At 58.2% G+C, this 25,346-nt stretch overlaps 2 protein-coding genes and 1 long non-coding RNA gene across 10 annotated transcripts in view; 2 read left to right on the forward strand and 1 right to left on the reverse strand.

The window, feature by feature from the left end:
- The window catches only part of SBF1 (SET binding factor 1), a 52,932-nt gene extending 51,321 nt beyond the window's left edge, over positions 1-1,611 (forward strand). For all 6 annotated transcript variants that reach the window (XM_081209749.1, XM_081209751.1, XM_081209752.1 and 3 more), the window contains 3 exons: positions 3-90; positions 174-305; positions 407-1,611. In XM_081209749.1, coding sequence (XP_081065875.1) covers positions 3-90; positions 174-305; positions 407-505 — 319 coding nt within the window. In that variant the 3' untranslated portion in view covers positions 506-1,611. The remainder of the gene's footprint in view (positions 1-2; positions 91-173; positions 306-406) is intronic.
- Positions 1,612-2,682: 1,071 nt separating this feature from the next.
- Positions 2,683-5,745, forward strand: LOC308595930. Its single transcript, XR_014012228.1, has 2 exons — positions 2,683-4,169; positions 4,217-5,745. It is a non-coding gene; the product is annotated as an uncharacterized lncRNA (long non-coding RNA).
- A 3,911-nt stretch (positions 5,746-9,656) lies between these two features.
- Positions 9,657-25,346, reverse strand: part of PPP6R2 (protein phosphatase 6 regulatory subunit 2) — a 41,503-nt gene continuing 25,813 nt past the window's right edge. For 2 of the 3 annotated variants that reach the window (XM_081209903.1, XM_081209904.1), the window contains exons 14-24: positions 24,367-24,452; positions 24,136-24,216; positions 22,468-22,565; positions 21,550-21,607; positions 20,862-20,989; positions 20,285-20,475; positions 19,034-19,196; positions 18,085-18,173; positions 17,041-17,251; positions 10,894-11,052; positions 9,657-10,418 (exon numbers count right to left, since the gene is read on the reverse strand). In XM_081209903.1, the coding sequence (XP_081066029.1) occupies positions 10,382-10,418; positions 10,894-11,052; positions 17,041-17,251; positions 18,085-18,173; positions 19,034-19,196; positions 20,285-20,475; positions 20,862-20,989; positions 21,550-21,607; positions 22,468-22,565; positions 24,136-24,216; positions 24,367-24,452 (1,301 nt within the window). In that variant the 3' untranslated portion in view covers positions 9,657-10,381. Of the gene's footprint in view, positions 10,419-10,871; positions 11,053-17,040; positions 17,252-18,084; positions 18,174-19,033; positions 19,197-20,284; positions 20,476-20,861; positions 20,990-21,549; positions 21,608-22,467; positions 22,566-24,135; positions 24,217-24,366; positions 24,453-25,346 lie in introns of all 3 variants that reach the window. The other variant, XM_081209905.1, reaches the window with a different exon arrangement.

A 25,346-nucleotide genomic window follows, 5' to 3' on the forward strand; every position in this document is an offset into this window, starting at 1 on the left:
AGGTCCTACGAGGGGACCCTGTACAAGAAAGGAGCCTTCATGAAGCCCTGGAAGCCTCGCTGGTTTGTGCTGGATAAAACCAAGCACCAGGTGGGTGGTTGCAGGCGGGCGAGGGGAATGGGGAGGGGACCTTCTCCTGGGGGGCTCTGACCTTCGGCCCGCCTTCCTTGCAGCTGCGCTATTACGACAGCCGCCTGGACTTGGAGTGCAAAGGCGTCATTGACCTGGCGGAGGTGGAGTCGATCACACCAGGCACCCCCACCATGGGGGCCCCCAAGATGGTGGAGGAGAAGGCTTTCTTTGACGTGAGTGGCTTCTCCCCATGGCTGCCCAGTGGGGGGGGGGGAGGAAGGCTGGCTGGTGTTCCAGAGGCAGACCTTTCCGCTCACCCCTTCTCCCCTCGCAGGTGAAGACCACCAAGCGTGTTTACTATTTCTGCGCCCAGGATGTGCAGCTGGCCCAGCAGTGGATCGACCGCATCCAGAGCTGCTTGTCTGACGCCTGAGGCTGCCCTGAGGCCGCCCTTCTAGGCCTCCGCAAGTGAAGCCGGCGCCAGGGCTGGACCAGGACGGGGCAGGTCTGGAAGAGGTCTGTGGGGCGCAGAGCAGAGGCCCCCTTGGGACACCCATCCGACTGCTTGGCAGAGGAGTTGGGGTCCGCCTGCTCCCTCTGCCTGAGAGATGCATTGGCAGGTCAGGTTGGGGGGAGTGACATGGTCAGCAGGGCCCCCCAAGCAGATGGGTCTGGCCACCGTCAGTTTCCCCCCATCAGCAACCACAGGCGGTGGCAGATGTGCCAAAGCGCCTTGCTTCCACCCCCCTAGCCCCACACCGGCTGCCCAGGGGTGCCCCCTGCCAGGGAAGGCAGCGGTGGGGAGATTGGCGACCTGCCGGAGCAGCGGAAGAGAGCAGAAACAGTGTTAGGGCTTCCAGCGCCCCTGTCCCGGCTTGGAGGTTTGGAGCCCCTGGGACACTGGGGCAGAGGAGTGGGGTGCGGATTCTGACCCTCCTTGTCTCCCCCGTGCAATCCACAAGCTCCCCTGGTACTGATGAGGCTGCAGTTGGAAAGGGACTCTGTCCTGGGGAGAAGCGCCAACCGAAGAAGGGGGTTGGAGGGGGGGCGAGTGTCTTGCTGCACTCCCAGCTCTTGGTTCCCTCTGTGTCTTCCTTGCAGAGGGTTGTGAGTCTGGCTGCTGGGGGCAGCTCAGCACCTGCAACTGCCCCTCCAATTGCCCCCCCCCCCAAAGCAGATCATGCAGCCTGCTTTCCTGCCAGAGCAGGCAGGGCCTCCTTCCCTGGAGCTCCAGTTTGGCCTGGCAGCCCCCGCCCCCCACATTTTCAAAGGCAAAGGGGCGCCCTTTCCTGTCCCCGAAGCGTTGTACATAGTCTGGAGCCCCAGCTGCCCCTTTGCCTCCCCCCCTTTTTTATTTGTACAATAAAGGCTGTGTGCATCGGAGGGTTTTGTAACTTCCTTGAGCAGTTGTAGATTACTGAAGTTTCTGTACATTGTGTCAAACCTGCAGAGTTCTTGTATTGTATTGTGCCTAGAGGAAAAAATATATGGAGAGGAAAAAACTAATGGAATTTAATAATAAAAAAGAAATACACAACATGTTGATTGTTGTGAGTCTCATGCAGCACTTGAAGCAGGAGGCTTGTCCTGGCAGAGGAAAGCCAGCCGGGGGGGGGGGGGACTGGTTGCGTTCAGGGCGGCATCAGCGCTCCTTGGCAGGGCGGGGGGCTGCCTGCTATCTTGAAAGAAGCTGGAGCTTCTCCTTAAGCGGCCAACCCTGACGCAGTTGCCAACACTCCATGTTTGGATGAAGGTGGTGGAGCAACTTCAGGCGTTTCTGGAGCAGACGGATTATCTCCATTCATTTCCACCTGGTGTCAGAGCTGGTTTGGGGACTGAGTTGGCCAGCATTGCCTGATGGAGGACCTTGAGCAGGAAAGAGGCGCCAGGGCCCCCCTGCCTCACCTGCTCCCTCTCTCGGAGGCTTTCAAAGGGAACCTCTTGCCTAGATGAAGCCGTAAGGCCTTTGGGGGGAAGGGGTCCTCAGTGTGCTGGGGCTGCCCAGCTGTTTCCCCATTACATCTGATTTAGTAAAGGCTGGGAAAGACCAGGACCAGTTCCTGGATGGACAGTTGGACTGGATGAGAGCCGGGCAGCTGAGACTGAAGCCTTGGCGGGCAGAGGCTTGTGGGACTATGGTTGGGGGGTGCTTGGATGCGGGAGACAGGCCAGTTGGCTGCCCTGAAGGAGCAGCTATGTCCTTGACTCATTGTCATGGGAGACTTAGGTGGCCTCTATGGCAAGGTGTGCTTTTTATCAGCCATTCCTTAATAACAGTTGACCTCTATAGTTCATGCGCTGTTAACCTCAGGACTGGATTACTGCTGCATGGGGCTGCCCTCGGCCCTGACCCAGATGCTTCAGCTGGAGCAGAATGCTGTGGCTGCTCAGTGACGAGAACGCCACCAACCTGAGACCGGCACTGGCTTCCCATCTGCTAGCGGGTCAAGTTCTTGCACAGTGTCCAAAGCCCTGAATAACATAGGCCAGGGTGGTCCAACTTCTCAGACCAAGTGGACTGCAAGGGTACCTGGAGACTGACCCCATGCGCCACATGATGGAATTAAATTTCCATATCATAAATTAAAAGTGTTTGCAATATAGTTAAACTGCACAAATAAAATATTTAATTGAATCTATACAAGTAAATATACAATTAATAGATTTAAAATATGTATTAAACAAAATTTAATACACAAACACGTTTGCACTTTTGTTAACGCAGCCACTGAGTCCTTGTCAGGATAAAAACATAGGATATAAATAAGTTCTTCCTGTTGTTTTACCAGAATCTCCTTTCTCGTCACCTGAATCCTTCGTTTCCGATCTTCCCTCTGGCGCTTCCTCCATCTTCCATTGACTCCTCCCACTAATACGGAGATTGCTCTCATCTCTTGGTCTCTTCAGGCTAAACATGTGGCTCAGTATTGTCCACTCTGCTGGCAGTGGCTGGGGGAGGGGGAGGGGGGTCCTGGGGAAGCAGTGGGCCTTTCCATTGCTGCCTTCTCACCCTCCCCTTTCAGCCGGAGAGGCTCCTGGGGACTGAGCTGGGGGAACCCTCTGTGTGCAAAGGAGGGGCTTGGCTACCACCTTATGGCGCCCCTCCACCTGGAACTGAGCCCGATTCGGCAGCATCTGGTGATATGGGTGCTCAGGCACTGAGCCTTCCTGTGAGTAAAGGTGGGTGTCCTGGGTAGGATTTGTGAGATGCTGGAGTGGACGTGGCTCACATTTGAACACAAACATCGAATCACAGTTCCTGCCTCTCTCAAACAGCTCCATTCACAGATGCAGCAGCAAAAGGAAGGCAGAAAAAATAGCAAGTGCCTAAAGGATGTTTTTTGGGGGTTGGGAGAGATGCTTGGCTGAAGCCCGGCTGGGCAGGCGCCCCTCATTTCCCTTGGTGCCTCCAGCCATGGCCCCTTCTGGGTCTGGAGGCAGACATGGCCGAGGAGGAGGGGAGGCTGCTGCGCATGTTTCACAAGTGTCCTATCATAAGCACAACACGCCTTAAAGGCATCCATAGCTCTCTGCAAAGGACCCTTTCAAGAGACTCGCATTCTGCAAATGCCAGTCAAGCTGTCAAAAGCTCTGCTGTCAAAGTTGTGCCACAGTCCCTCCAGTGGCCAGAGAGAGCAAAGCAGGCAAATGCACTAGTTCCTGAATGCTGTCAACGGTCAAAATGTAGCAACTTACACAGCAGGGTATGGAGACTTCCTCTTACGCCCAGAAGTGATAAATTAACTCTGCTTTCTCAAGAAAATTGTGAATTTATAAATAAAATACTCTGTAAAAAATGGTTTTTGAATGCTTTTTTATGATTAATTACAATAATCACCCATATCCATTGGGATTCTGGGAAACTTTGTTGGCATCTGTCTTGGGAAAATAGAGGAATGCACCTTTGGGAGTGAAGTCAAATTGTTGGGAGGCTGCAGCACCTGCTGTGGCTGTAGAGACTGATGTGGGAGAGGCTGGTTTAGTTGCAGCTGGGGCAGAGGAAGGCATCCACACCGTGGCATTTCTTCTCTGCTCCTCCCAGGGGTCCTCTAGTCACTGCTGTGGACTCACGACCTGCCTGCCTGTCTCCAGGCGCTGTGCCCGCCTGCAAGGGATTCTCACATGGTGGGGTTGATGTTGCCAGCCTTCATATCACGTTTGCAGACATCTTTTTGTTGCAGAGTTGGTCTGCTAATGGGCCTGGTGCTGGAAGGCAGCTCCCCATAGAGCATGTCCTTGGGGATCCTGCTATCCTCCATTCTGTGACTGATAAGCTGTCTTGTTATGTTGGCCCAGATGTTCCAATGAATAGAATGTGTTAAATCTGTTAATCGCTGGAAGTGTCATTTTGCCAAATTCATTTAATTTTATTTATATGCCGCTCTATACCCACAGGTCTCAGGGCGGTTCACAAGATAAAATCACAATATAAAAACACAAAATACATAAAATATAAACAGAAACAGCCGAATACCCCCCCCCAAATAAAACACATAAAAACAGTTAATAACAAAACAAAAAGCATTAAAAGCAGTTTGAAAGAATGTAAACAGTACTCTCCGCTGGGCAAGAGCAGTCCTTTTGTAGTCTGTCAGGCCCTGTCCTGGGCCTGGGGGGCGGCAGGAGCAGGACCCTCAGACTCTAGGTGATCTTCTAAATCTTGTTCAAAATGTGTGAGGCCTGTTTTTCACAGGATGCCTTGATTGATAAAATGTTGCTTCACCTATCACTCCTAATTTTGTGGTGCATCATTGATGTTTCTATACGATCTACTGACATTTGTGGAGTGTGATTTATTACTGCTGCACAGGAAATATAAAACTTAAAAAAGCAGAACACTTTTTGTTTTTTTAGGGGGGTGTTTCTCCTTTCTTTGCTTAAAAAATGATCAGAGACGTAAGAACCTGCCTTGTCTTTTTAGATGCCCGATTGCCTTCTCTTTTCTTTTCCACTCTGAGGGGGGAACCTAGCAGGATGATGAAGGTCCCTCAAGGAAGGGCCTGTTACTAAAGCAACCCGCGATTTGTGTGTCTCAGATGGGGCTCCTGGAAAGAGACCAGCACTAGGACACCTCGCCATGGTGCCCCCCTTGGGGGAGAAAGCCCAGGTGCCGCCCTCTGCTTTGCCCCCTGAGCTTGGGGGGAGGGAGACAAGACTTCCAGGATGGCCCACGTCAGGCAGCCCAAGGGGCCCTCATGGGGTCATCTAGGGCACCTTGTCCACCCTTCCTGTCCCTGTCCTGCTGCAAAAACTGCCTGGCTGGAGAAGACGCAGTGCTTGCAGCTTGCCCGACTCTGCTGGACCCCCAGCTCCTTGCCTCCCTTGACCCCAAACGGCTGGAGGGTCCAGGGAGGTCCCAGCGGCATGCTGGGGTGGCTCCAGGGCCAAAAGCGCAGCCTTGACCGGCCCCAGAACACCGGCAGCTGCAAATTGCCCAGCTGGCTTGACTGTCATGGTTAAGCCTTCCTTTGTAAAGTGCTTAACTTAGCACAGGGTAATAACAATATTTGTACCTAGTCACTCTGGGCAGCTTCCAACACAATGAGACATTAAAAACTTCCCCATATAGGGCTGCCTTCAGCTGTCTTTTACAAGTTGTAGAGTTGCTTTCTCCCCCAACATCTGACTGGAGGGTGTTCCACAGGGCAGCTGCCACTATCAAGAAGGCCTTCCTTCCAAAAAATTGCCTGTGTTTTATATATTTGTATGCCACTTCCAGACTTTGGGACAAGTGCAGAGACAAGAAATGCCCATGTGCAGCACAAGCGGCCGCCTTCATCTGCCCCAGCTGCAACCAAACATCTCTCCCAAGTCGCTCTCTCCAGCCACAGCAGGGGCTGCTACCCTCCAGGTCTGACTTCACCTCCAAAGGCCCTCCTCCATTGTCTCCAACTTTCAGACCTACATGGTAAAAAACGGGCTATACTTAACACAAAAGACACAAATGCTCTCTCCTGCCTTCCAGCAAGGCATCTCAGAGACTCACAGCCAACCTGAGGGGTTCTGCTTTCCAGGGAGGCCTCAGGTAATTGCTGCCTCTCAAGACCAAAGGGCAGGACATGGCCGTAAAGGCTGTTCCTGACAAAAAAGGGCGACAGCCACATGGTCTCCCTAGCTTCTGATACAAATAATTTTCAAATTGTTTTAAATTTGAAAGTGATACTTACTCCTCAAAAAAATCCTTTCCGCATCCTCTTGGGAGCTTTTCTGCTAGGCTGGAGGCTTCCTCTCAGAACACTTTCCCCCATCTGGGTGGACATGGGGGAGTGGCCTTCTTTGCCCTCCAACCACGGGGCATCAAACACCAGGAAGTCAGCTGGTGAAGTGACACAACACGGGGGGGGGGGGGCTGGCGAAGCAAGTCCTGGGAGTGTGACCCTGGATGGAGAAGAGGGGGGGGGGTCTGAGGCTGGCATGTGGGCTGGCCGTTTCCCATGAAATGTTCATTCTGCTTCTGTTTTCACTTTCCAAGTGGGGACTAAATCCACAAGGGAGGGAGGGAGGGGCGGCACGGTTTCCCTGAGGGGCTGCAATGTCCCCACCCCCCTCTCCTCCAGCAGAGAGGCAAGATGGACCAAGCAGTTCCGGCTGAGCTGGGGTGAAAGACCCTCCAGACATTGCCTTGGCCGAGCCGCTGCCGCCAAGGCGGGCAGACCCCAAAGCTTGAGCTGGCGGAACAATAAACAGGACAGCGAAGAAAGAAGACTTCAGGCAGAAGACATTTCATTTCGTTTTATAGACTGCTTTTGTAAAAAGTTGCAACAGATCCTGTTGTAATAGCTCCAGCTGCAAATCTGTGGATTAGGACCTTGAAAAGGTGGGTTTCAATTTGGCAGTTGAGGAAGTGGCCGTGGCTACAGGGCGGAGGTGGGGGGGTTGTCTCGCTCAGCAGCCGTGATTCTAAGCTCTCCCCCCTTAGCAGCCCAGGCCCTGCACCCCCCCCGTCGCCCCCTGCCCAGACCTCCAGGCAGAGCCGGGCTGCCCACCGCTCACCTGTGCCCTTGAAGACAACAAGCCCCCCCCCCTCCAGAGCAGGGCTGGGTCTAGAGGAGGTCACAGAGTGGAAGTAAACACAGAGTGGAAGTTCTTGGAGAAGCCACAGGGAGCTGGAGAGAGCAGATGGGCAGGGAAGGCAGAACAAACACCCACAGGATGTCCTGCCCTGGAGGAAAAGGTCTCGGAGCACCAGGCCGTTGGGCTCGGAGGTGCCGTCAATCCTCAGGGGGGAAGTCTGACCTTCCAGGGGGTTCACGGCAAGGCAGCTCAGGCGCAGGGAAAACAGCACAAGTCCACCCCGGCTGCCCTTCCTTGGAGTTTGAGCTGTGATTCCTGCATTGTGGGGGGGGGCTGGACTAGATGACCCTAAGGGGTCCCTTCCAACTCAGGAAGCTGTCAACCTACCAGGCAACTGCTTGTTGCTGCAACTGCAAACTTAAGTCAAGTCCAGAACTTAAGATGAGAGAGATTCCTGCCGCCACCAAGCCGACCACTGCTAAAGGGTGTGCCTTGGTCTGGCTCTCTGCTCATGCTCTGAAGACACGAGTGTCTCTTTCTTCCTGCCTCTGCCCACCTCCTTCTCCAGCTTCCATCCACCATGGGAGTTTCTGCTCAAAGGACATTTGGAACATGCTGGACGCCACAACTATTCAGGGCTGGGCAAAAGGCCTTGCTGTGTGAGGGGGGGGCACTATAAATGGAGGAAGAAAATGGGCTGCCCTGTGGGAGGGGCCAGCGTGGCCCCTGCCACTCTACATCCCCCCCCCATCCCCTGGCTGCACAGGTGCTGAGGGATGCCTTGTTCTGTGAGCCCCACAGGTGCATCTCAATGGGGAGACCTTGACCTCTGGCCTTGCTGCTCTCCAATCAACCGCCAGGCAAAGCTGGGGGCTGCTGCCTCCTCCACACCGACACCCCAGGGCTCAAACGCCCCACCCCTTGCTGGCAGAGGGTGCTCTGGGCAGGAGGCCCTTGGCCTGGCAAGGGAGATGCCACAGGGGCCCATGCCTGGCTCAGGAGACCCCTCCCCAAAGTCTCCCTCGCAGGGAAAACTTTGTTCAGCTTGACTTTTCAGCCCCAAACCCGGCACACGAGAGCAGCACTCCAGGGCAGGGTGGTCCAAGGCATGCGGCCCTCAAGGCCTGTTTTGGTGGCCCTCATGCGCCCTCCCAAAGCCAGGTAAGTGAGGCGATGGGCTTTGGGAAAGCAGCATGGGGCTCTGACCGGGTCCTAGAGTCCTCGCCCTCCTTCCCAAAGCCCCCTTAGTGCGTTCTCCGCTTTGGGAGGGAGGGGGGAGCGCTCTAGGACCCTGCCAGAGCCCCATGCCTCCTCCCCCAAGCCTGTTGCCTGGCTTGGCTGGATTTGGGAAGGCAGCAAAAGTGATGGGGGCCCCCCCTCAAATTTTGGCCTCGCTTCCCCCCACCCCAAGCGACAAGGCAGTGTGCGTCCCACAGGTTCCACGTTGAAGTACTCTTGTGGCCCACTTGGGATGAAGAGTTGGGCTGCCCTGTCCCTCCCTGTAGCCCTCATTCCACAAGGAAGGTGGGGGCAACAGCAAAAAGCAAAGCAACCTGAGAGCGGGGGGGGGGGGGAGTCAGTCCCCAGACTCCAGAGAAGCTGCACCCACTAAAAGGCTGCCTTTAGAGAGTGGCCTCCAGTCACGTCTTCTGAGCAGCAGCCCCCCCCCCCCCGTGGAAGCCCTGACTCCTGGCGGGGCACCAGCCCCCCCCCCCCCCGCTCTCCTCTTCAGGGCCTCTCTCTAAAGGCAGCAGCAGGAGGAGAAAAGCCACAATTGCTGGGTGGAATTGCCTCCCCATTCAGGGGCAGACCCTCCCCCAAAAGGACTCGCTTTGGGGGCCCATTCACAATACCTCTTCCTCAGCACTTTTTGAGAGGAGGAGACCAGGACACCTCCCAGGATTTCCCATGTAGCCACAGCCTGGTTTTTAGAGAAAGGGAATCCAACAGCATTTGATTGACCCCCAGATGGAAAGGCTGAGCTACATGGGGAGGGGGGTGCCCCCTCCCACAACTCTTTCCCCCCAGGAGATGATGGCCCAGGTGCCCTGACGTCACAGAAGCCCAAATTAGAGCGACCGAAGAAGGAGGAGGAAGCCGCCCTTGGCCTCAATAAGAATATTTAACACTGTGCAGAATAAGGGAGCGTCACAGTCCAACATTTTACGGAGAGTATTTCAAAAAGCAAATTGGTGGTGGTTTCTTGTTTTTTTTTTTTTTTGAGGGGAGAGATCCACCTGAACGACGGCAGAGCCAGACCTTTAAATCAGCCTAGAAGACTTCCCAGTGCCTGATTTTCCAGCTCAGCTGTTGCTGGCAACCGGCAAGCGGCCACTGAAGATATACGGAGAGTGGCTGCCCCCCCCCCAGCTGCCCCCTGGCTGAAGGCGGTTCCTAAGTCCCCTCCCAGGGCACAGGACCAGCTTCTGCCACGGCTGGGAGGAGGAGGAAGGCAAGAGCAGCCATTGGGCCAAGCCTCTCCCTCCCCTCGGCAGCTGCCACAGGAGCCCAGCCGGAGGGGAGCCGCCGCCTCCAGCCTCCAGAGCTGGCAAGATTCAAAGTGCAAAGTGTTGCAATTCCTGCATCCATTAAGAACGTTACAAAACAAAACCAAGTCAGAGCGGAGCCCAGCCGGGGAAACCGACCCGCTTCCAGGAGCCTGTCTGACCCTCCGGAGATGCCCGGCCCCAGTTCCTTCTGTGGGGAGGCTGCTCCCTCCCCCGGAGCCCAGCGCCAGCGGCCCCAGTCCCAGGGGCTGGTGTGGCGCCTCCGGAAGGAGAGCGGAGCAGGCCAAGCAGAGCTTCCCAGGGCCTCCTTCCCTGAAACAGTAAGAAAAACAGTGTGGCAAGACGACGCTGCCTTCCGGCCGCTGCCTCCGGACTCTCCTGCCTCCTCTTGCCAGCCAGCGCTTCCGGTAAGGCATTATTGCTATACAAAAGGCTGTCCCAGGCCGCCCAGCGCCAGCCCTGCCAGGCCCAGGGCAGAGTCCGCCGAGCAGCGCTTGCCCTCCAGAAGAGAAGCTGGATCCTGGAAGCAAGAAGACAAGGGGGGCAGGACGCCCTCCCCAGAGAGTGCGCCAGGGGCGCTGCGGGGCAGGAGGAGGCGGCCACTGGCCAGCGCTACATGTCATCCGCCCTGGGAGGGCCTCCTCTCGGAACAGGGTGGCCCCCCGACGCGGCACCTCGGCTCTCCAGCGCCAGTCCTCTCGACAACGCAGCATTTGGGAGTCAAAAATAGGTTAGGTTGTCCGAAGGAGGGCCAGCTGCATCCCCACCGTCTGGGCCCAGGCAGTCTGTCAGGCCGGACCGTTCAAGGCGGGCGGCTCCTCTTTCCTGCAGAGAGGGCGAGAGGGGGAGGCGTGAGGGGCTGGCCGCCTGGGCCAGGAGAAGCTTCGCCAAAGGATGCCCACGGAGGGCCTGGCTGGATTGGACACCTGCCAGGGAGGTGGGGGCCCAGGGCCAGGAGGGGGGCAGCCTGCCTCAGCAGGGAGTCGAACCAGGCCCCCTTCATCTGCCCAGCCAGAGCACCTTGTGGGGGAGCCTTGGGGGGGGGGGAGCAGCTTCTCCCCACAGAATCCTAAGATTGTAGAGTTGGAAGGGACCCCTGAGGGTAATCCATTCCACCCCCCTGCAATGCCTGGCAGGCAGCCTCACTACCTCTGCTGAGAAAGCTCCCATGAAGCTGGAATATCTGAATGGTTGATTAATCTGGTAGAGTAGGTAGAATTGACACAACACCCCAGGCTGGCAGGCTCTCCACAGCCCCCCCCCCACCCTGGATGGCACAGCGGCCAGCACCCCTCCTCACCCGTCTCTCTTGGCCTCTGGGGTGGTGCCAGCAGCAGCAGGGGCAGGAGAACCTGGCAGGAGACCCTCAGGCGGCAGGCTGGCGGCGGCAGTGCTGGGCTGGGGGGGTCCAGTCTCCACGGTGCTGGGCGGCTTGTCCGCAACCTGGGAGCCCCCCATGCTGTAGGGAGAGAACGGAAGCTCACATTAAACAGCCCCCAAGGGGGTCTCTCCTGGGAGGAAGCAGACCCTGACGCTGCACCAGCCGCCAAGGGCCAAACACCCAGCAACACCGCTCCCCAAGGGGGGGGGGAGAGTCCCAACCGCCTGCCAGAACGGAAGCCCTGAAAGGGGCCCCCCAAATCCCGGTCCCAGGCAGCGTTGGAGTTCCAAACTCATCAGGGCTCCATCAGGTAGAACTGCAGACACACACATCCCCCTGCTCCCCACAGAAGGCATGTCCAGACCCCACACGCAAGCCTGCCCTGGGCTGAAAGGGGCTCAGGGTCTCCACACAGGGGGGGGGGGGTTTGCCTGCCCTCCCACAGAAGCCAGAGATGCTCAACACCAGCTGAGGCTCCTCCTGAGGCATTGGGGATTGGAAGGAGCGCACTAAGGCAGGATCCCACCCTCTCCTCTGCTCTGGCCCATCCTGATCCCCCTGCCCCCCTTCCTGGCATTTGAAACCCCCCAACCCCCAATCCTCTGACTCTGGGTGGCTCTTCCCACTTTCTGAGCCCTTGGTCAAAACCTTGATGCAGCAAAGCAGCGCTTGGGGCAGCTGCTGCCACCTTAGGGCTGCCCTATCCTGCACTCGTGAGGAGCTTTGCCCCACCAGCCCCCCAACATGCTCAGCAGCTCTGCCCCTCACTTGCAGAGCCCAAGCCAGAAACAATAGGGCAGGAGCCCTGGCCGCCAGCACAGCAACCCAGCAGCACCATTCTGACAGGATGGCTTCAACCTGCCCTAGTTTAAGGCTGAAGAGAGCAAGGAGGAAAGCTTCCGGGGGGGGGGAGGTGCCGCCTCTGAAGTGCTGCTATTTTCTAAGCAGGGGTCTGGAGCAGATGCCCCCCCCCAGAGCTCCCCGCTTCCTTCACCTAGCACCACACCAGGATTGGCACCCTCTTGAATGTTTCAGCATTTCTGCCGGGTGGCATTCAACTCAGCTCGGCTCAGAGAAGGCCCACGTAAATCAAGGAACAGAGCCAAGGCAGTTTCACTGATTTCAACAGGTCTTACCTGAATACAGTGCTGGAAACTCAGATATATAAGCCAGGTGCCAAATGGCTCCTTACACCGGGGTTAGTTGCCAAAATGGGGTGCCTAGTTGTCATGTTTGTACCAGATGGTTCAAAAGTGGTATTTTTCAATATGGCTTTTTGGTTCCTGAAATTCATTCTGATTGTGCAGATAAAATATAACTGATAGAATTCTACAGGATGGGGTCTTAGTGTGTGAAAACAGTCTAGAATCCAGGGATCCCCAGACGGTGGAGACGACCGGCGCCATTCTGGCACCCAGGCATCTTCACTTGGTCGCAAGTGGCCAATGGCCAGGAGCAAAATGTGCCTGGTGCCTGGCTAATTTTGAACACTGCCGGAATGCCACCCATTGTTTTTAGGTAAACCTCTCTCTCTCTATATATATATATATCAGAATAAAAATGTACGTGGTAAAGACTTCTTTAAAGAAAGTGATGCTTTGAGGAGTAAATGCCATTCAACCCTATGGGGAGAATGGGGCCACCTCCTCCCAGGCCCCGCCTGCTGCCAGTGCTGTGCCAGGGGGGCAGGTTTTGCTTTCCCTTCCCTCCTGCTGCATCACCCCCTTGGCTGGAAACCAGAACCTAATTCTTCCACCAAAGGTAACTCCCTCCTGCAGCAAGAGGCTTCCTTCCCCCTACTCACCCTGGCAGGGCCCCCAATGGGGCAGCCCAGAGGAGCAGCAATGGCCTCCCACCCCGCAGGCCCGCAGGCAAGAGAAAGACTCCCGGGTGGCTCTGAGTGGTGCCCGTGTGACGTTCTAGCTGCCTCAGGCTTGGCACAGCCGCTGCCCAGCTGAAGGACAACAGGAGCAGCTGCTTCATCTGAGGCCTCTCTTTCCTCTGGGAAGATGGAACAAAATGGCCTTCCTGCTGCTGCTGCTGCTGCTGCCCTCGGGAGGCCACAGCTCACCAGAGAGCGGCCAACAGGCCATTCCCCTGGCAGGTGCCCTGGAAGCCCTCAGGGCCAAGGTCGGGCAGGAGGCGGAGGCGAGAAAAGGTTTGCTCCCATCCTGGCCTGAGGGGTCTTCCTGACACTGCTTGCTAAATTAATAGGGAAAGGATCCCCGCTCCGCAAGGGGAGCAGGAAAAACTGATCTGTCTGGGGAAGAGGCGGAGAGGAGCTGCCTCCGCAACACCTCAGCCATACTAGATGCCAAACACACACGGCCTCAGGCTCCAGCAGAGACGGGGGGGCAGTCCCTGGGCACACACCCCAAAAGCCACACAGAGAACACAGCCTGGATGCAAACAGCAGCCATGCCAAGCCCCACAGGTCCCCAGGTTCCCAGGGAGAGCTGCTTTCCCAAAGCCCAATGGAGAAGCTTCTGCACTGTCCAGCCGCTCAAGCCCAGCCGCTCAAGCGGACTGCAGTGGGGCTGGGAGCGCCCGTTCTTGCAGAGGGAGGCCTCTCAGCTGGGTTAGTGGGCAAAGGATCTGCAGAAGGTGCTCTGGCAAGCAGGCTCAGTTAGTGGCAGGGCTGGGGCGGGCAGACAGGCGGCGGCGGGGGGGGGCACCTGGCATCATGCGGGGGGGCATGCTTGGGGGTGGGGGACAGGAGAAAGCCCCAAGCCATGCGGGGTCCATGAGGAGCAGCCATGGAAAGCAGTGCCACCCCCCCAGGAGAGCCCTAAACATCCACAGGGACAATGCAGTGCCACTGCTCTCAGGTCAATGAGAAGCTCGGGCTAAAGACTTCCTGCAGCAGCCAAGGGGAGGCTGTGAGGGGCCAGTGGCCAGGCCCCCTCCTGCGCTCCTCCCTGCTGCCCCAGCCAAGGGCCCTGGCAAGCTTCTGCTCAAAAAGGGGTGCAGTGCGGCTCGAGGGGTGCAAGGGGGGCCCCACACCTTTCTGCCGGAGGGAGAGGGATGCTCAGAGCAGCCCCTTGGCCAGCGATGGAGCCTTTCAGCCCATTACTGGTGCAATGCCGCTGCCATCTAGACAGAGCAGGGCAGCCCCTGCCTGCCTCCTGAGTCTGACAGCCAAGGACAGCAGCAGCAGCAGCAGCTATGGGGGTTCAGGCAGAGATGTATAAAGCGGGGAGGGGCAGGGGCTGCTCAGAACACACAGGAAACAGCCCAGCCTCCAGGCCAGAAACACAGCCAGGAGTCCAGAAGCCAAGACCTGGACTGACACCAAGAAACCTCAGTCTCCTTCAGGGTCCCCCTCCTGCAGGGCGATTCCTCCAAGGCCGAGGGGGGTGGGTCACGTGCGTCGGCCACAGGAGAGCCGCAAGCTCCTCTCACGCTGAGCCGCTGCCTGCTCCCGGCAGACGGAGAGCTCTGAAGGCTCCGGGGAGAAGCCTTGCTGTGGGGCTCCCTGAGTTAGCAGCCTCTTCCCCCTCTTCGGGGGGGGGGGGTTCTGCAAGGAGGACTTGCCCCTCCGAGAGGGAAGAGGCTGCTAACTCAGGGAGGGAAAAGCCCCCTTGGTTAGCTGGGTGCACAGGAGGAGTGCATTGTCCGGTAGATGTTTGGAAGCCTGCCGTGGGGGCCAGGATACATACCCTCCAGCGCCGGGCCTTATTACTCTGAGCAAGACCCACAAAGAGAGAGAAAGACAGAGAGAGAGAGAGAGAGAGAGAGATCAAAATGGCTGCAAAACCAGCCCACCCTCCTCGCTTACTCACTGTTGCCCCCCCATCACCCCTCCTCCCCCCCCCCCCCTAGGGCTCCCAGAATGACACCACCAGCCGGTCCCAGACCTCAAAAGCCCCCCTGAAGCAGAAGCGGAGGGGCTGACACAGCCCCCAACCAGGAAAGCCCCTGGCAGGAGTCCACTAGGCTGCTGGCGAGGGAACGGGACCCACTCTGGCAACCGGACTTCCAGCCAAGGCGGGAAGGTCAGAGTGAGCCCCAGAACAGGTGCAGGGAGTCCAGAGGGGGAGGTCCTACTGCATGAATGGACCCCCCTCCAAAAAAAAATCCCACCTGGGTGAAGCCTGCTGGAAGGGATCAGGGAAGCAACTGGTAGAATCTCCTGCAGACATAGAAGGGGGGGCTGCCACAGAAATTTGCTGACTGGCTGCAGGATCCTTCCCCCTCCAACCCCACAGCAGAAGTCTCTCTCCCAGACCCCCTTCAGGGTCCCCATAACAGCAGTTGTCTGGGTGGGGAGGGGCCCCCTGAAATGAATCAAACACACACATACACCCTCCCCGCCTTTCACACGCCATCTCAACACGACAAGGAGCTCTTGTGAAGGAGGGGCTGGTTCCACCTTTGGCCTGGCAGCGCATGGCGAGACTCTTCCCCATCTCCCCTGAGAGGGCACTCTCTGGGCCTGCATCCCCACTCGCCAGGGCCCCTTCGTGGGTCAACTGAGGGGGCAGGGCTGGCACTTGGGTCGGGACTGGGGGGCAGAGCAATCTCACCCGTTGGCGAGACGCCCCTCATGCGCTGGTGCCAACCGCCTGGAAAAGGGCTCAGGCAACACCTAGCACTCCGTGCCAAGCCCCCTGCTGGCCTTGTGGCCCCCGCGGAGGGTCCTGCGCCCCGACCCCAGCCCCACTGCTGACAGCCTGAGTCCCCTGCCCCAGTTCCTGGCAGGGAGCAGCAAAGCTGGACCTCAAGAGTTGGGCGCTACTCCTCTGCACATCTAAAGCCCCCCTTTGCGAGAGAAGTAGGAATTTCAGCATCAGAAGGAATGGAAACATTGACAGCAAATTTAACAGGTAAGAAACAGGTGTCGTGCCCCCTCAGAAGCCTCCCTCCACCTGCCCTCTTGCTCCTCACAGGCAACAAGAGGCAAGCACAGCCCAAAGGAATGACAACAAAGGAGATTCAAGGAAGCTCACTGGCACCTGGGAAAGACACCCAGAGAAGCCGAGCAAATGCCACTTTTTCTTGCCTGCAGCAAAAACCAGCGTGTCAACAACGACCTCCAGCCTTTCCCATGCATTTGAACCCCAAACCTGCCCCTGCCCCACACCTCGGGCCCTGGAGCTGACCTTGCTTGCAGGCAACCTCCCCCCTAGACACGTCCTCACCAGCAAGAGCCAAGCCACAACTGCAGGGGCCAGATCCGGCAACAAACCAAGACGCCAACTCTGCCGCTCATCCACCCAGGGTTGGGGCTAGGCAACACTACCTCACAAGAGCTGACAACGCTGGCCTCTGGCTCATTTGCCCACGGGGCATATTCTGTCCCCCGACAGCAGCGCCCTTCCTTCCCCACAGAAGCAGCAGGCGGAGGATGCCAGTTTAGCTTTCAGCACGGAGCGGCCCTGACATGATCCTGTTTCCATCATTCCTGAAAACGAGCCCCTACTTCATCCTTTGTGCTGCCATGTGTTCCCATTTTCTTTCTGTATAAATACTGTTGGAGGCAGCACTGACAAAGTGCACTTTTCTCCACAAAATCTCAGGCCACGAGAACTCGGTGTTATTATCAGACAAGCCTCTGTTGGTGGTTTCTCTCCTCTGGCTGCGCAGCTTCCTCTTACGCCAGGAACGGCCCACCTGGGACGCCTCTGAGGAGCTTCTGGGCAACTGAGCGGGAGTCAGAGGAGTCCCAGAGGCCTTTCGTCAGGGAAGGGGAGCTATTCTGGGGGGGGGGGGGCAGCTCTTGCAGGGGAGGCTTTTCCACACCTCCCCTCTCTGGACCATCACAGCATCAACTGCTCTGAGGCTCCTGCAGCCCAGAGAGCTGCTTGGTGGCGCAAGCTGCGCACTGCCTTTGGGGGGAAAGGGTGGAAGCGACGCATCACAGCCTCTCCAGCACCACAAGACTCTTCCAGCCCCTCCAGAAAGAGGCTGCCCACCTGGGGGTCTCTGCACAGCAGCACCAGCAGCGCCCACCCAAGCTGGAAGTGGGCGATCCCTGGCGGCCCACTGCCTGCCCGAGACCTGCACCCACAGAGCCGGCGGGCCTTCACACACACACACATACTTTGTTCCGCTTCCCCCTCACACCTGGAAAAGAGTGCCTTCTCGTTCTTGGCATCCACGGTCAGCTTGATGGTCTCCTGGCCTGAGCCCGTGCTGATGGTTTCCGTGACAACACCCGCCGCCTTCTCCTCCTCTTCCTCGCTGTCCGAGCCGCCAGAGGAGCTGCTGTCCGAGGCCACCAGAGGCGCTTTCCGTGCCACGCAGACGTTCCACACGCAAGGAGAGGCAGCGCTGACTGGAGGGGGAGAGAGCGTGTGAGGCCCACCCGGCAGGGCTCTCCTGGGGCGCAAGAAAGAAGCCGCGCAGCAGCAGGACCTCCAAGGCACAGACTCTGGTGGAAGGGGAACGCCTGGACTCTGAGCGGCAGAAGCCCAGGCTCTGCCAGGATGAGGCCCACCCTCTGACTTGCTGGGAAGCCTTCAAATTTCTGCAGGTGACTGAAGGACCAGCAGCACTGCAGCAATGCCATCTCCATGGAGAGGACTCTGGCCCCTGACTTCACAGGGGCAGGGCTGGGGCTGGCTATCTGCCCCCCAAAGCAACCCAAGGAACTGCTGGCTTGGGCTCGAGTCTGGTCTCTCCTTCCTTCGTTATTCTTTCAACCCTATGAGAAACCTCTGCTCCCAAAGCCCCTCTAAGCCTTCTGCCATCGGGCCAGGGAGCTGCTGCTTTCCGCTGCCTCCAGGGACACCCCAATCTTAAAAACAGGGGTGATGTCCTGAGGGACCAGCTGGCTGGACTGGGTGCCCCTCTTGATATGGGGAGGAAGGACAGGGGCAGGCCGGAGAAACGGCCAGTCCCCCTCCCCTGGTCACTCACCCACAGGGAAAAGGGCTGGCCGCTGCCCACACAGCCTGAAACACCCCCCCCCCCCGCAGGAGATGAGCCCCACCGGTTGCCCCCCCCCAGCTCCAGGCAATGCCCTGACACTGCATCCTCCTCCTCCTCCCCCAAGAAAGGGGGAGCGAGCGCAAGGCTTCCAGGAGTGTGAGGGGGGAGAAAAGGGGCTAACTGCCCACCGCTGGCCCCCTTCCACGTGGTGGGGGGCGGGGCAGAGGAAGCACTCACAGTTCTTGTCCTGGCTTTGCTTGGGCTTCCCTTCCAAGTCACTGCTCTCGGTGTCCACGGGGGAACTGCACCTGGGGCCGGCCTCCGAGCTGGAAGGGAAAAGGTGCTGAAGGGGGGTGTTTCTCGCGCTGGAACCGGGGCTGCAGCGCGAGAGGATCTTGCCAAGGGGTCGGCAAACTAAGGCCCCAAGGCCGGATCAGGCCCACCTGGGTCCTAAATCTGGCCCGCACCGCAAAGCCTGAACCTTTCACGAAGCTGAGACTCCCGGCGATGGTGACGGAAGAGGCCAAGTGGCGGCAGCTCTCCCACTCAAATGCCGTGCCTGGTTTACCCCAGTGGCATTTGATTGGCAGAGATGTCCCCACGCCTCGCTGAGGTAAACCAGGCGTGGAGTTTGATTGGCAGAGCCGCTGCCGCTCGGCCTCTTCCTCCCGTTGCCGCCCTGGTGCTCCTGTGGGACAGAGAGCGGAGCAGACGAGCTTCCTCGGCCTACCCACGAGAAACAGAAGCAGCTGGTGGTGGCAGCAGCCCCTGGGAAGCTAAGCGCAGCTGGGGCTGGGGAGGAGGACTACTTGCCCCTTGCCTCTTCTTCCAGCCCCCCCCCCCCGGTGCCACTTCTCCAGCCCGCCACAAGGTCTGAGGAACAGTGGACAGGCCCCATGCTGGAAAATTTTGCCGACCCTTGATCTTGCCTAAAGCCCGGGGGGGGGGGGTACCAGCAGGAAGTGCGGGCGGGCCACGGCCTCTGGCCAGCCTTGGCAGCTTCCAAGAAGGAAGGAAGGAAGGAAGGAAGGAAGGAAGGAAGGAAGGAAGGAAGGGGGGCAACTGTCTGGCTGCGGACAGAGGCCAAGCAGTGGAGGAGACAGACCTTTGGCCTGATTAGGCACGTTTCCCATTCTCCGCTCCGCATACTCATCTGTGTCCCGGAGGACGGCTGCGGTTCACTCACCAGCAAAAGGGCTGGAAGTCTGTGAACTTGGCCCAGCCTCTCTCTTCCGGGGTCTTTGTGTCTGGGGTGGCAGAGTCCCACACGCTGGATCCGACATCCATGGCCACACAGGCAGGCGGGGCCTTGGCGTTCACCGGCTCAAAGGCAGTCGTCCACCCAGACCCTGCAGGGATGCAATCGGTCAGCAGTTCCTCTGAGTCCAGCCTTCACCAGGTGGCTACAGGCCGGCAATTGCCCGGAGGAGCCTGGCTCAGCCGCCAGAGAGGGGAGATCACAACCACACGGGGGGATCAGCCAGCAGGGACTCAGCAGCTGCGTTCAGGCAAGGAGCGGCCACGGCCACTGCCATGGGACGGGGGAGAAGGCCAGGGCTCATATTATTCAATTTACAAGGGCAACCACCTGCTGAATGGCTGTGCGACTGTCACACATCCTACGAGGCCAGGCTGTCCTCAGGGTGGTCTTGGAAGCTGCAGCTTGGGTACTCAGGGGGGCTTCTGACACCCGCAAACTCTGTGGCCAAGGAAGATGCCCTATCTGCCCAGCCAAACTCAAAGCGCCCATCTTGGTGTGCAAAGCCCTGAACTGCCCAGGAGCAGGTTAGCCAGGGGAGCGCCCAGGTCAGGATGGGACCCTCTTGACTGCTAGAGAGCTCCCTCTAGTGGGGAGGGGAAAGGGCCTTCTCTGGCACTCACCACGTGGGATGCTCTCACCCACCGTGGGGTGCTTCTGTCCCCAACTGAAGACCACCCTGCTCAGTTGGGCGCCCCCTGACTCTTGTTTTTACTAGGCTTTAGTGAGGATTTCTGCCTTTTTATTCCTGACTGTCAAATGAAGTAATTGCTACCGTTTACTACAGTGCAAGGCACTGGCAATTCTTTTGGAAAAGAAAAAGCAGCACAGAAACCTTTCATTCATGAAAATGAGGAAAGCTGCCGGTCGCAGGAGCAGCTCTTGGCCAAGCCCAGGTGGCCCCACAGCCCAGCAGAGAGAGCCACTCATGGGCAGCTGCGTTTGTCTTGTGGAGCCAGGCACTCCTGCACCCCCGACTGGGTGACCAAGGGGGAGGGGCTGCCCTGCCTCGGTCCGGAGTGATGCTCCTTCCACAGCTCCCTTCTTTCCAGCAGGCTCTCCGGCTCACCCCCCTGAGCATCCAGCTGGCCAGCCCCTCCAAATCCACCAGAAAGACCTGCTGTGCAGAGGTCCCACGCTGGCAGCCCCCCCCCTCCTGCTCCTTCAGAGACCCCTTACCTTCAGGAGGGGGCCCTGCTGCCCCTCTGCCCTCCGGGAGGCTGCCGTTGCCCTCGGCGTGCGCAGGAGGGGACGGCTGTGGCACAGCGGCCCGTTCGGACTCCTCCTCCCCAGACTCTGGGCTGCCATCGTGGCCTCCGTTCTCCAGGTCGCTTTTGGAGGATCCCTCCGACGCGCCGGAAATGCCAAACCTGAAGGCAGGAACGGAAGGCAAGGCAGCCATGAGGCCCCTGGGAGGCCACTGCAGGTTCTGGGATCAGCCCCCTACTAGAGGGCACTTCAAGGTCCTCTAAACTGACCCCCCGCCCAACCAGGCCACCCATGGACTTTCTGTTTCAGGAGGAATAATCCTGTGAGCTCCTGAGTTGAGAAAGTTGACACAAATTCCCACCTGTTTTTAGACTATTCGCTGGAGGTGTTTAGGCAGAGGTTGGATCTGTCATGGATGCTTTAGTAGTTGAGACTCCTGCCTTACGGGGGTTGGACTAGATGACCCCTGGGACCCCTTCCAACCCTACAACCCCATGATCCTCTTGCCCCTTGGACAGACCTAAGGAGAGGCGGAAAGCCCCCTTACCGCGTCCTGGACTTGACTTGGGCGGTGTAGCTGATTTCTTTCTCCTCCCAGATGTCTTCCTCTTCCTCGTTGTCATCAAACTGCTGGATTCGTTCGCTGCAGCAGGCTTCAAACAGGGATGCGTTGGGCTGCAGTAAAGGGGGAGACGGCGGGTCAGGATTTGGGAGGCATCCAGGGAAGCTGCCGCTGCCGTCACCTGCCCAGCTCTGGGCCTGCGCCTCTCACTCCAAGCGCCCAGGAAGGCGCCAAACAGGGATGGTGACCGGGGCCCCAGAGCGGCTGCCCCAAGTCTCTGGTGCAGAAGCATGTGAACTGAGCAGAGGGAGGACATCGTGGGATGCTGTGCATCCTCCCCCCCCCCTCTGTGCCAAGACGGCCTCCTGCCCTCAGAGGCGGCACCAGGGAACAGCATCCTCCCCAGGGAACATTCTCTCTGCGCTGCACAAGCAGACTCCTCGTGAGGTGGCAAGGAGAGGGAAAGCTGTGTGTTATGCCCGCATGCTGGTGGCACTGCAGCCCCAGCCGCCCGGCAACGTGGCCCAGCAGCTTCACTGGAGGTGCTGAACAGCCCTGGGGGCAGGGCAGATGGCGAGAGAGCGGCTGCCAAGTGGAGCGAGGAGCCCCACGAAGTGGCTCCCTCAGCCGACACAGACGGAGATGCCCAAACACACCCAGCCCAGCTGCTTACACTGTCGTCGTCGGCATCAATGTGGAAGTTGATCTCCGCAATCCTGTCAAAAGGTGCGCTGGAAAAGAGGGAGGAAGAAGCCCATTGGGAGGGGGCCGGAAGCAGCTCCCACCTCAGGGACCCCAAGCAAGGAAGCTGCTCTTCAGAAGGGATGGGCTGGCCGACCGACCGGACCAGGCTCTTGTGAGGATGGAGGGCAGAGGGAGGCCCCACAGAGCCTGTCCGGAGCTCCTTGGACAAAAGGCCGGGCATCAAGGACGTCTTTCATTGGCTCATAGGGGACCAGCATGGATAGCTGGCCCTGGCAAACACTTGGTGTTCCCTACCCTATGGTTGTGATTCATGGGCTGCCATTTAATTTCATCCTGGTTTTAATTTTAAGCTGTATTTTAATCAATTGTTTGATTGTGTTTTAATGTATCATACATTTGGTGTTAGCCGCCCTGAGCCCGGTTGTGGCAGGGGAGGGCGGGGTATAAATAAAACTTCTTCTTCTTATTATTATTATCCAGCAAACCTTCCCGTGCACTTGCAGAGAAGGGGGGCTGCAGGGGTCTCCGTCCAAAGCTGCTCCCCCCACCCAGGTCTTCATTCACAAAGAAGCTTCCCAAAGGGGAAGGGGGGCTCTTCAGCCCTGACTGCTCCTCCACCTCCCTCTCCTGCAGGCAGCCTCCCCCCAACTCCACAGCATCCTTTCCTAGTGGGGCCCTCGGGGGGCCAAAAGGGGATCCACAAAGGGCTGAGTGAATGATCCAAGCGCTCCCTCACAGGGTTCCCTGTGGCCCACCGGAGAAAGCCCTGCCCAGCCAGAGAGGGGAGCCCCTCCCTCAGGCCCCTCTGTCTCCCGGCTCCATTTCCCAGACGGGGAGACTGACCTGCTCATGGGGTGAAGACCAAGGGGGCAGAGGGGGCACTCACTTGATGTTGTCATCCTGGTCGGAAAACTCTTCATCGTTGAAGCCAAACTGATCCACAAAGTTGGCCGTCATCTGCTGGATCTGGTACTCCGAGAAGGCCTGGCAGGGGAGAGAACAGCTATTGCACCATCTACACAGCCCTGGCGCTGAGCCCCCTGCTGCCCCAGTCAGCGCTTGGCAGCCACTTTGTGACCAGCGCTGGCCAGGCCTCAAGGAGGGCCGCTGAACAGAAGGAAGAGGCTCAAGCTCAGTGCCTGCCCCCCTCGCTGGAGCCAAGATGTTCACAGACCACCTCTCCAGAGTGGCTTCTAACCAGGACACAGAGTGAGGAGCTACACGGAGGGTGTGGAACTCCCTGCCAGGGGAGGCCTGCCTTGCCCTCCTCCACCCCGCCTTGCAAGCAAGCATTGGGGCCTAGCAAGTGGCTGGTGCTCTAGTGCTCCTCAGAAACCTTGTCTGTGCTGCTTCTGCCTCTTTGAACAGCTGGATTGGAGCAAGCTGGGATGGTTTTTATGCTGTAAAGCAGAGTGGGAGTCGGAAGCGCGAGGACGGTCCCAATCCCAGCAACCGCGACTGCTGCAGAGAAACACCTGGGCTGAGGAAGACCAAGCACTTCCTTCCAGGTGGGGAAAGCCACACTTTGGGCCACAGTTTATGTAGGGCCTTCTCGGTAGTGGCGCCCGTCCTGTGGAACACCCTCCCGCCAGGTGTCAGAGAGAGAGAATTAGACTTCCTTCTTCCACAGACACCTGAAGGCCCAAGCCCTGTATTGGGGTGCTCTGGGTGTGTGGCATTTTGTTGCTGTTAATAGTTAAGTTACTGTACAGTGGTGCCTCGCAAGACGAAAAGAATCCGTTCTGTGATTCTCTTCGTCCAGCAGTTTTTTCGTCTTGCGAAGCAAGCCCATTGACGGATTAGCGGATTAGCGCTATTAGCGGCTTATCTGCTGATCGGATAGCTGATAAGCGGCTTAGCGGCTTAGAAAAAGGGGGGAGGGGAAAAAACCAGCAGGAACTGGCAAGACATTGTCGTCTTGCGAAGCAAGCCCATAGGAGATTCGTTTTGCGAAGCAGCTCCAAAACGGAAAACCCTTTCTTCTAGCGGGTTTTCCGTCTTGCGAGGCATTCGTCTTGCGGGGCACCACTGTATCATTCTTATTCAAGCTGCTCTTCAGGAAACACAGCGGAGCCATAAAATAAAATGCCGAAGAAAAATGCTAACAGCATCACATTCTCATGACAAGGCCAGAGCCAGGTACAAAGACTTCAACCCAGCACCGAAAAGGAAACTACGATGGCGAGTGCAGGCACTCCCCCTTTCAGCCTAACCGACATGGGGGCAGAGAGCCCCATACGCCCCCCCCTGTGCTCCTTGGGTGCGAATGCAACAAATACAGAGCAATGATATGAACCATCCCAGGCCCCCCTGGGTGTAAGCAGGGAGAGAAGATGCCCCGAGCAAGAGCCTCCTCCTCCACGGCCTGCCTGCTGGAGGACACCTCCTTGCTGCAAAGCCCAAGCAATTCTCTTGGGCAGCCCTCAGAGACAGCTCTGCCCAATGGTCACAGAGGGTCGTCTAGTCCAAGCCCCTGCAATGTAGCCGCCCCCTTGGCCAGGCGGCAGCAGGCTCTCCAACGGACAGCCAGAGGACATCCTGGGAGAAGCCCTACCTGCTGGAGAGAGAGCTCGTTGGGGAAGGCGCCCTCCGCATCCTCGTCCTCGCTGGAGGAGTGCAGGTGGTGCGTGCTCACCTGCGAAGGAGAGGAGCAAGGTGAGGAGCAGCTAGGCCGGCAGGGGCACAACCAGCTTCCTCTGCTGGGGAGCCCCACACATGGCAGCTCAGGGTATCCTCAGAACCCTCCCAAAAGAGAGGCTCCAGAGGGAAGGGAGGGCAATCTCACCAAGTCGACCGTATTCCTCCGGTTGGCCTCCATCAAGGTCTCCTCCACAAAGCTCTCCCACCGTCCTCTGCAATCCTCAGGCAGCCCTGCAAAGGAAAAGGAGAGGCAGGCCTGGGTTAGGGATCCAACTGTGGAGGAGACCCCTGTGCTGCTCCTTGCTGGGGGTGGGGTGGGGTGGGGCGTCCCTGGCCAACAAGGGGCTGGAATCTCAGCCTGGCCACTATCAGAGACCCTCCCTCATTGTCTAGCCCTCTGATGGGGCTGGGGCCCCAGGACAAGACGACAGCACTGCTCGGCCTCATGTTAAAGTCACGTGGATGGCGGAGTCAGGAAGCAAATACACATTGCCCCCCCCACCAGAGCCAGGAGAAAGGGACCCCAAAGTGCTTCCCCATGCCTCCCCCCCCCCCGACACTGCCCCATTGCTGCCTCTCTGACCCCTCATTCCTGCTCACCCTGCTTGCTACACATGGCAAGGGCTCCTCTGGGCAAAGCAGGAGCCACCGGCCTTCCTCCAAACCCCAGAGGCTGCCCTCTGCCAAGAGGGGCGGACGGGGTCCCTTCTGCCCCCACAACCAGCCCCTCAGACCGTCACCCCATGAAGCTCCTTAGCCAAGAGAACCTGGAACCTTTCCCCACAATCCTCCCCCCCCCTCCACACATTCCTGTCTCATTCTTCACCTCTGAAGGGTTTGCAGAGCAGCTCACAAGAAAAACCCTCCCAGGAGGAGCCCCAGATGACGAAAGGGCAGGTAAGGAAGAAATGGAACAAAACCAAGGAGAAAAGTGGAGCCAGGCAGCCCCTGTTGGAAAGGGGCTGTGAAGGGGAAGAGGGAGGGCTCTCCTTCAAGGGAGGCTGCGAAGCAGAGGCTTGTTGGGGGATCCGTGAGCTGCAGCTCTTGCATTGCAGGGGTTGGACTAGATGACCCTTGGGCCCCTTCAGGACTTGCAGCTTTGGGCAGGAGCCAACCGTCCTGATC

This window comes from Podarcis bocagei, assembly GCF_964188305.1.
Source record: "Podarcis bocagei genome assembly, chromosome: 10".
NCBI lineage: Eukaryota > Metazoa > Chordata > Lepidosauria > Squamata > Lacertidae > Podarcis > Podarcis bocagei.